Here is a 10,807-nt window from a genome sequence, read left to right as displayed (position 1 = left end):
CTGTAATCTCCCTTCAGAGTCTCAACCTTTTCCCTTCCAATGTTGTTGGTTCCAATGTGGACAATGACCTCCTGCTGGCCCCTCTCCCCCATGAGAACATTCTGCACCCTCTCTGAGAGATCCTTGATCCTGGCACCAGGGAAATAACACACCATTCTGCTTTTTCTCTGCTGGCCACAGAAATTTAAATTGTAACATAATTGTATGAGTAACACAAGCATATGGAGATAGTTCCAATTTGTCTGATATTGTGTGGACAGGGATTCTCAAGATCGCACACCAGCACCCCATTTCTAAAAAATCTGATTAGAGTCAGAGTCCTACAGCAAGGAGACAGGCCAGTTGGCCCAAAATGGTCCACGCTGACCAAAACGTGTGTCCATGCTAACCCCATTTTCCTGCACCTGGCCAATATCCTTAACCCTTTCCTATCCATGTATTTGTCCAAATGCCTTTGGAATGTTGTTAATGTACCCGCCTCAACCATTCCACTGACAGCACATTTATTATGAATACCACCCTCTATTAAAAAGTTGCCCCTCAGGTTCTGTTTTATTCTTTCCCCTCTAATTGATGTCCTTTAGTCCTCGATTCCCCAACCCTGGGGAAAAGATCGAGTGCAATTTAGATAAAAGATAAGCAAGTAATTGACAATTAAAGATGTTTAGCTGTAGGAACTAAAACAGATGATATCTCAATGACCTTGTTGCCAAAAATTACAGGAGAAATTTTTAGTGCAATTGCATGAAATTTAGAATTATTGAGGTGACATGCTGCTGATTACAGGATATCCACAGTAGATATCTCAAAAGGAACTATGGGTAAATGGGTATTGAAGACAAACAAAATTAACGTTTTAAATTTCCTTCCTCAGAACAGAACACCAAGCCATCTCTGATCAAGATGGCCGTAATTAAAATTAAGTGAAAGTGACAAATGAACCTGCAAATTTTAAAAAAATGAGACTTTCACCCCTCAGGTACAGGATACCTCAGCAGCACGCATTATTTTACCATGTAAACTTCAAAATGCAAGAGTACATATTCTATAAATTGGCTCACTAAAATGATTTCTTAAATTCAGTGTTCAAAAGAATTTCAATTTTATGTAGGAAATTTTAAAGTTTGACAAATTATAGAATTTGGAATTATTTTGGTGTGAACCGTTTTTCATTTTGTAAACAAATTCCTAGCCGTTTTCCTTGAATAATCACATGTCCTGCAATATTAAGTGAATACTATAGCGATTATATTGTCAAAGTCCACTCAATTTTAAAAGTGTTAGCTTATTTGCATGCCAAGGCTTAACTTCAGAAACCATATTGAAATAACAGAAGACTCACTGTGGTGTGACTGGTGGAATTCCAGGAGAATGGAACCAGGTATTCCAGTCAACCTTATTCAAAATCTCGGTCTAGTGAAAAGTAAACATCTCAATGAAATAGTGCTGCAGAACATGTTTATTGATCAATGTAAAGCAAACATCTTTCAGCGTTAGGAGTGGGAGGGAGATGGTGGCTGAAGGATTCAAGAGAGAACAGTGGATGGCAGTGTGTTGTGGAAGATTTAAGGAATTGGGCAGGTTTACAAGTTATTCTGTTTTACAGTAAGAAAACGTCAGCTTCTCCTGGCCCACAAGTTCTATTGTCAAAACACTTAACTAGTGAATCAACTCTTCTCATTTTCCACTTAGAAAAATACAGCACAGAACAGGCCCTTAGGCCCACGATGTTGTGCAGAGGTTTAATCCTAATGTAAAATATAATAACTTAACCTATGCACCCCTCAACTCACTGCTATCCATGTACATGTCCAGCAGTTGCTTAAATTATTAGAATCCTTTGAGGAAATAACAAGCGGGATAGATAAAGGGGAAGCAGTGGATGTAATATGTTTGATTTGTTTAAAAGGCATTTGATAAGCACCCTAACATGTAGCAGCTTAAGATAAGAACCCATGGATGTTGTATATTAGCAAGGATAGAGGATTGTTAACTAATCAAAGACAGAGTTGGAATAAGGGGGCCAATATCAGGATTGGAACCTGTAACTAGTGGAATGCCGCAAGAATCGGTGGGGCTTCAATCAAGGTGGCTCAGTGGTTAGCACTGCTGCCTCACAGCGCCAGGGTCCCAGGTTCGATTCCTTCCTCAGGCTGTGTGTGGAGTTTGCACATTCTCCCCATATCTGCGTGGATTTCCTCTCACATTTCAAAGATGTGCAGGTCAGGTGAATTGGCCATACTAAATTACCCATAGTGTCAGGTGCATTAGTCAGAGGGAAATGGATCTGGTGGGTTGCTCTTCGGAGGGTTGGTGTGGATTGGTTGGGCCAAAGGGCCTGTTTCTACACTGTAGAGAATCTAATCTAATTCGTCAGGCATGAGTTCCCCTTCACGAAGCCTTCTTGATATTATGTATTGCTAAATGCTCTGCTATAACATACCTTATAATGGATTCTAACATTTTCCCAATAACAGACATTAAGCTAACTGACCTATAGATACCCATCTATGAACCTTCCTTTTCTAAATAATGCTGCTTCCTTTTCTAAATAAGAATGAGAGGGATCATGTAGAATCCTATAAAATTCTAACAGGACTAGGAAGAATAAATGCGGGAAGAATGTTCTCGATGACCAGGGAGTTCAAAACCAAAGTTCTCAGTCCAGTGGCATAGGATAGGCCATTTCAGACTGAGATGAGGAGAAATGTCATTACCCAGACAGTGATGAGGCTATTGAATTCTCTGCCATAGAAAATGGTCGAGACTAAAACATTGAATGCTTCAAGGACTTAGATATAGTTCTCAGGGCTAAAGGAATTAAAGGGAATGGGAAGAAAGCAGGAACAAAAGACTGAGTTGGTTGATCGATCATGTATGAGCAGAGTGAACGGCAGAGCAAGCTCAAGGACCGAAAAGTCTACTCCTGCTCCTATTTATAAATATTAGCTAGAGATGCTGCATTTAAGATGGTCGGGTAGTTTCTATGAAGCAGTTTTAAACTTGGGTAAGTTATTCTAGCGTTATAATATAGCTGATGGGAACTGTGCTTGGAGCATTCCATAGTGCAAAGCTACTTTGGGCCAGTCGCTGTGTGGAGGAGGGACAAACTGATCCCAAAATATTACCTGAGGTACCTGTTTTTTTTTTAAGAAAGTGTGTACATTTATGGAGTTAACAGTGAAAACTACAAAACCTCAAGACTTGCATCTATAAACCGATAACTTCAGATACGTATTTCACCGGGATGATCGATGAGATGTAGAAAAGGCTTTAATTTTCAAATTTAAATGACTAAATCAAAACGTTATTACATTACTGATCTAAATGCACTCACTTTATCACTAAAATATGTATACAGGCATTTCTTCCAGTCCTCTGTGGTTACACTGTTATAGGCAAATATCTGAATATAAGCTTTAAGGAATCCCATGAAGATATCTAGCAATAAGCACAAAAAAACAAGATTCATTCAGTTTAACAAATCCATTGGCTCCCAAAGCAAAACTTATAAATCTGAATATTGGTTTCTAACATGGAGCACGGAGCTTCCCAAATTTGGGTCATGACTCCTGGTCGAGTTTAAAGACAAGATTTTGGTTTCACAATCTGAAGCAGCATTGACTGCTGGAACTTGGACTGATCCTGACAGCTCTGTTGGACCTTTAAAAAGCTCACTTTTTTAAAAAAAAACTGCTTCATGAAAAGATTAAGGGTTCATTTTCCTGCCTTTTTGTCAACTGCCCCCTGCAGGATATGGGAAAAGGGTGTGGTAGTATGCGGGGTGTGAGATGATCGTAAAGATAAGAATGCAGGAAGTTGGCAAAGTGAGGGGCTGATTGGGGGATAGAGGGTTTTGGTGAAAGGAGGGGCCGGATGGAGAGTTTGGTTTTGTACTGGGGTGATGTCATGCCTCACTAAACTGATCAAGTTTTTTGAGGACATGACAGAGGATTGATGAGGGAAAAGTAGTTAATGTTGTCTACATGGACTTCGGTAAAGCATTGACAAGGTCCCTAATGGCATAATGGTACAAAAGATAAAGCCATATTGAATCAGGGATGATCTGGCAGATTGATACAGACCTGGCTTAGTCTTAAAGAGACAGATGGAAGTATGCTTTTTGGATTGAAGGTTGTGACTAATGCTGCTCCAGAGATCAGTGTTGGGACCTTTGCTGTTCACGATCTACATAAATGATTTGGAGGAAAATGTGGCTGGTCTAATTTGTAAGTTTGTGGACAATACAAAGATTGGTGGAATTGCGGATAGTGAGGAGGATTGTCAGAGGATACAGCAGGATATGGACTAGCTTAAGGCATGGGCAGAAAAATGGCAGATGTAGTTTAATACTGAAAAATGTGAGGTGATGTATTTTGGAAGATCAAGTAAAAGTGGAAATTATAGAGTGTGAATGGCAGAACTCTTAGGAGTATTGATGTGCAGAGGGATCAGGGTGTGCAGGTCCACAGATCACAAAGTGCCAGTGCAGGTAGGTAAGGTAGTAAAACAAAAAGGCCTATGAGGGAGGAGAAGATGGAGGGGTCTGGTGAAGGGAGGAAATGAAAGGAAGCACATTCGATGTTTGTCACCCCTGCTGCAACAGAAGTCTTGCCCAATTCACTTCAACAACTCCTGGGTTCCACAAATATTCACCCTCTGTCACAAAGTATGAGGTATGGAAATGGGAATTGCACAAATTCAGAGATATAGAAATGGTGTCTCACCAGAAAGAAGTCTAAGGAGCACAGTGGGTTGTATCTCAAACAATGACAAGACAGAGTACAGGATAAAGATAGAAAGTTTTGTGGCATGGTGAAAAGACAACAATCACTTCCTCAATGTCAGCAAAACAAAGTAGTTGGTCATCAATTTCAGAAAGTGGAGTGGAGTGGAGGACTGTCACCCCGCTCTCCCCCCCCCACCACTCCCCACTCTGTATCAATGGTGCTGGAGGTGGAGGTGGTCAGGACCTTCAAATACCTAGGAGTTAATATCACCAATCTATCCTGGTCCATCCACATCAACATTACAGTCAAGAAAGCACACCAGTACCTCTACTTCCTCAGAAGGCTAAGGAAATTCAGCATGCTTGCAATGACTCCGACCAACTTTTAAAGATGCATCACAGAAAGCATCAAATCTGGATGCATCACAGTTTGGTATGTCAATGGTTCTGCTCAAGACTGCAAGAATTACAGAGATTTGTGAACGCAGCCCAGTCTAGCACAAAAACCAGCTTTCTTTGACTGTCTGTACTTTCTGCCGCCTCAGGAAAGCAGCCAACATAATCAAGGACTCCTCCCACCCTGGGTTTACTCTCTTCCATTGGGCAGAAGATACAAAAGTGTGAAAGTACATACCAATAAATTTAAGAAGAGTATCTTTCCTGCTGTTATCAGACTAATGAATGGGCCTCTCATGTTAGTGTTGGTATTTCTTTGCACCTTCTCTGTAGCTGTAACCCTTTATTCTGCATTCTATTCTATTACCCTAATGTACTTATGCAAGGAGTGGTTTGTCTGGTTAGGATGCAAAACAATACTTTTCATTGTATCTTGGTATATGTGACAATAATACAGCAAATCAAAATGTAATATTTACCTGGTCCTCCAAGCTGCTCCTCCAAATGATAAAGTAAAGCAAATCCCTTTTCATATGGAACAGACGAAAATGCATCATCAGGGTCAATATCGCAGAGTTTGGGAACCAGACTGGTTAGGAGATTCGTAGCACCAAATGTCTCAATCTGACAAAAAGCATGAATTTAAAATTAGATATTGTTTCTGAAAATAAACTACCTATGAATGAGATGAGAAATAAAAAGAGAATAATAGAAATAGTCAGTGAACCAAGCAGAATCTGCAGAGTGAAACAACAGGCAAAAGTGCTGGAGATTGGAGTCAAGAGTGTGGTACTGGAAAGCACAGCAGGTTAGGCAGCATCTGAGAAGCAGGAAAGTCGACATTTTGGGCAAAAACCCTTCATCAGTATTTAGGAAGAGCAAATCAAAAGTCAATTCAGAGGTCAGGAATGAATCTCTCTCACTTCCCCCTCTACTGGCTTATGAATGTGTTTAAAATAGTTACAAACATGCCAATGTTTCCAAGTAAAATGTATGTAATTATGTATAAAAGAAAAACCCTTTCTAACATACAATCAATCTTCAACTACAGTGTCCTAAAGAAAGCGATCCTACATTAAGAAATGCTGCTCTTTGATGTCGGTCTCAAAGGCTGTTGCATAAGGTCAAAGATCTTAGTCCATCCAAACATCATTTAAAGCAATGGCTTTCATCCGTCATTTCTGTTAATGGAGCAAACATAATATATTTGTTACAATTCAGGCTTCGGGTCAACAAATTTACCTGCCCTCAAGGCAACTGGATTGCTTTGATTAAAAGACTGAGTCTAAAAATAAAAACTGTGGCTTCCATATAATTGATAATATGCCCACAGTTAACAATCAACTCCAAATTGCAGAGTTGCTGAAGACTAAGTGGGATACCCATTAAATTCTCCTAAATATTTCTGAACGTTCAGGAAATAAACACCAGAAAGCTAAATCATGTGACTTAATGGAGATCATTAGTCCACAGGATGAATGCACAGAAGCTGTAAAACAGTAAATATACTTAAAAACAAAGTACATGAAAGTAGTTTTCATTAGATCAAGAAATCCATTATGGTCATTCCCTTACAGTTTTATTAGTATGTAGATTTCTGAAAGTTCAGTAGCAAATGTGAACGATGCAGATCTCAGTGTCTCCAGAGTTTAGATCTCTAGCAGAATTAAAGACTAATAACTACTGCCTGGTATTTAATCAGTGAAAGACAGAAGATACAATGGTGCAAAATGAGCCCATTAAATATGAAGCAGAAGCTCACATATTAATTTTGTAGTTATCTAAGATCTATTTTGTAGACGTACGGTGTTGGATTGGGGTGGGCAAAGTTAAAAATCACATCACCAGGTTATAGTCTACCAGGTTTATTTTGAAGTACTAGCTTTTGGAGCATTGCCTGATGGAGAAGCGGCGCTCCAAAAGCTAGTACTTCCAAATAAACCTGTTGGACTATAGCCTGGTGTTGTGTGATTTTAAACTAAAATCTATGAGCAAGACTACTATCTAGATCAATCTTTTAACCTCCATTGATATTTTGAGGTATCTTTCTTATTTTGATCTTTTCAGGAAAGTAGGAGATAGAATATCCTGAAGATCTTTGGATGGAATTCCTTGTGGAGAATTTTGCTGATGCAGTTCAGAAGAATTTAAACGAAATCAGCAAATGCATGGGGACCAGACAACATTAGAGGAGAGTCTCAGGGTGCACTAAATATTTGGAGACATACATAGTTCTAGTGTAGAGAGTAAAAGGCCAACAGGTGACATCGGAGCAAGGGGAGAAATAATGAAGTCTAAATCAGGGTTACTATACATGTTTGTGAATTGAACAGTAAACAAAATTTGGGAGTTACAAGCACAGATTACTACGTAGAAACATTGTGGTGACATGAGAATGCTGGATCAAGGAAGGGCAGGAGTGTGTGTTAAATATTCCTGGTGCAAGGTATTTAGGAAAGATAGAAAAGGAGGGGTGGCAGTGGCAGTAATGGTGAAGGAGAGCATTGTAGTGCTGGAGATCAAGAATGTCCCAGACAGTTCATGGACAGAATCAATTTGGACAGAGCTGAGAAACAAAAAGGGTGCAATTTCATTGCAATATGTAGTTACAGACCATCAATTAGCAGAAAGGATGCAGAGATCAAATACATAGAGAAATGATAGAGATGCAAACACTATAGTAATTGTATTGGCAAACCTTACCCAAATGTAGACTGGACTGTGATAGCTTAAGAGACAAACATTCCTAGACTGTGTTCAGGTAAACTTCCTGCAGCTGTAAGTGCTCAGTCCAATAAGAAAGAATGCAATATTGGACCTGGCTTTTGGAAATGAGGTGGGCCAAATGGATCAAGTGTCAATGGGGGATTTTTAGGAGACAATAATTATTATGTTGTAAGGTTTCAGATAACAATAGAAGATGACAATATAGGTAATCCAGAATAAGAAGCCTGGGGAGAACCAACTTCAAATGAGACAAGAACAGAAAAGGGTCAAAGGGTGAGGGGGAAATTCTATGGCTAACCAATGAGCTACCTTAAAAAAACGGGTTCAGGCACAATCAAGGTATATTTCATCAAAAGGAAAAGTTAAGGGAAACAAATCTAGAGCTTCATGGATGAAAAAGGAGATAGAAATTAAAATAACATAGTAAAAGTGTGCTTATCACAAGTATCAATAAGGAAATACAACTGACTGCCATAAGAAGGTTCTGAGGGGAAGTTAAAAAAAGTATATCAGAGAACAGAAATTATGTAAAACGTTGGTGGTCAACTAGAGACCATAAAAGGGAACTTACAGGAAGTGGATGCTACACCAGGCATAGTGACACAGGAAGAAACAATGTCACTAGAAATGCTCAAAATTGATAAAGAAAATTGTCAGATAGATTGACAGCTTGACAGCTGCTCTGAAGGGTCATTTGATTTGAAACTTTAACTTTGCTTTCTTTGCGCGAATTTCTTAATTGAGATTGCATGAGAACCGAACCAACGCGTTGTGTCATAATTGACTGTATTCAAATCCTCTCACTATGCAGGCCAGCATGTCATTAGCTTTCCTCACTGCCATTGTGTGCAGTTCTGGGCTGGAAGAATGTGAATCTATCAGACAGTGTGCAGAAGCAGTTTATAAGAATGATTCTGGGGATGAAAAGTTTCAGTTAAGACAGATTGGAGGGGATGGGACTGTTGTCCTTGGAGAGATGAAGGCTAAGAGGAAATCTGGTAGAAATTTTCAAAATCGTGAGAAGTCTGGATAGAGTTCCTGCTCTTAAAAGGATCACAATTGAGAGGGCACAAAGATTTTTCAAAAATAGAAAATGAAAAAAAATTATTCACTAAATGAGTGGTTCAGATCTGGAAAACAATGCTTCCAAGTGATGTAGAGACAAAAAAACCCTGCAGATGCTGGAATCCAAAATAAATAGGCAGGAGGCTGGAAGAGCACAGTGAGCCAGACAGCATCAGGTGGTGGAGAAGTCGATGTTTCAGATGTAAACCTTCTTCAGGACTGAAGAAGGGTTACACCCGAAACGTCAACTTCGCTACTTCACAGCAAGCTGCCTGGCTTGCTGTGTTCTTCCAGCCTCCTGCCGACTTACTATGCAAGCGATGTAGAGGCAGGTTCAATTGAAGCAGGCAAGAAGGCATCATTCCTACTCAAATAATTATCAAACATTAAAAAGGTACAGGAAACACATAAGAGAATATCACCAAGTCATAATACTCATTTGAAGAGCTGGTGCAAACACAATGGGCCTTATGGTCTCTTTCTGTGCAGTAAAGCTGCTGTGATTCTCATTTGTACTGATCTGTATATGTGCAATTGAAATCCTGCCTAACTTTTTATTTTTCAAAGCCAGAAAATTTACCAGTTAATTCACCTTGGAAAATAAGCCAAATGCCATTAGAGGATTTAAATTAATCCAATTTTAAAACATCCAAGCACAAATTACATATATTGAAGTTATAACTACATGTTTAAGCTGTTGGAAGTCATTTAACCATTAAACGACCAGTAACTTGTTCTTTTATTTTGGAGATATAATCACAAACTTGCATTCTATTTAGAAAGTGGAAATTATTAAATAATGTTGCATACACAAAGCAAGAAAACAACTTTTTAGTTCTGTTTATATTTTGGTCAATTTTGAGAATTCCACACCAACTTGAAGTTTGCAACATTTAAATAATGCAACAGCACCATCTATTGGAAGAAAGAAGCACCAGAACAAACAAAATACTGAGATGTTTTGAAAGTTAACATAAAATGGAGATCCAGGTAACAATGGGATGCTTGACAATTAACATCTGTTCTTTTGTGCATTTCACACCATTGTCATAATGCTGTGGAATCTTCAATGTCTCTCTTTCTGCCTTAAAACTTAACTCTTTAGGAAAGCTTTTGGTCACCTTTCCTAAAAGGCTGCTTCTTTGGCTCAGCATCAATTTTAAATCAACTACAGAGAGATGTTCTCTCCAAAATGGGCTTTGGGGAGGGAATCTGCAATTGGATCAGACTGCTCTACACCAACATTGTCTGTGCAGTCTCAATCAATGGGTGGGAAACTGACAGCTTCCCAGTCAGATCTGGAATCAGGCAGGGCTGCCCTCTCTCTCCTGCCTTGTTTGTGTGCTGCATAGAGCCATTTGCCGAGTCCATCAGGAAGGATGCGAGCCTGAGAGGAGTGACTATTCCTGGCAGCGGGGGCCTGCAGGTTAAGGCCTCCCTGTACATGGATGACGTCGCCGTTTTCTGCTCGGACCCGCTGTCCGTGCACAGACTCATGTGCATATGTGACCAGCTCGAATGGGCCTCGGGGGGCCAAGGTGAACCGAGGCAAGAGCGAGGCCATGCTCTTCGGGAACTGGGCCGACCAATCCTCGATCCCCTTCACCGTCAGGACCGACCACCTGAAGGTGCTGGGGATTTGGTTCGGGGGAGCTGGGGGGTGCCAAGTCTTGGGAGGAGCGTATCAGCAAAGTGAGGCAGAAACTGGGCAGATGGAAGCTACGGTCGCTCTCCATCACGGGAAAAAACCTGGTCATCAGGTGTGAGGCAATGTCATTGCTGTTATACGTGGCACAGATCTGGCCTATTCCCAGAACCTGTGCCGCTGCAGTCACCCGGGCCATCTTCCAGTTTATATGGAGGTCAAAGATGGACCAGGTCCGAAGGGAC

The 10,807-nt window shown here is 40.1% G+C and overlaps 1 protein-coding gene across 1 annotated transcript in view; it reads right to left on the bottom strand.

Moving 5' to 3' along the window:
- The window catches only part of lta4h (leukotriene A4 hydrolase), a 72,407-nt gene that overhangs the window by 12,822 nt on the left and 48,778 nt on the right, over positions 1 to 10,807 (bottom strand). The window contains exons 12-14 of the mRNA XM_043713296.1: positions 5,605 to 5,749; positions 3,338 to 3,441; positions 1,343 to 1,413 (exon numbers count right to left, since the gene is read on the bottom strand). Coding sequence (XP_043569231.1) covers positions 1,343 to 1,413; positions 3,338 to 3,441; positions 5,605 to 5,749 — 320 coding nt within the window. The remainder of the gene's footprint in view (positions 1 to 1,342; positions 1,414 to 3,337; positions 3,442 to 5,604; positions 5,750 to 10,807) is intronic.

This window comes from Chiloscyllium plagiosum, chromosome 23, assembly GCF_004010195.1.
Source record: "Chiloscyllium plagiosum isolate BGI_BamShark_2017 chromosome 23, ASM401019v2, whole genome shotgun sequence".
Lineage (NCBI taxonomy): Eukaryota > Metazoa > Chordata > Chondrichthyes > Orectolobiformes > Hemiscylliidae > Chiloscyllium > Chiloscyllium plagiosum.
This window is presented reverse-complemented; position numbering and strand designations above follow the sequence as displayed.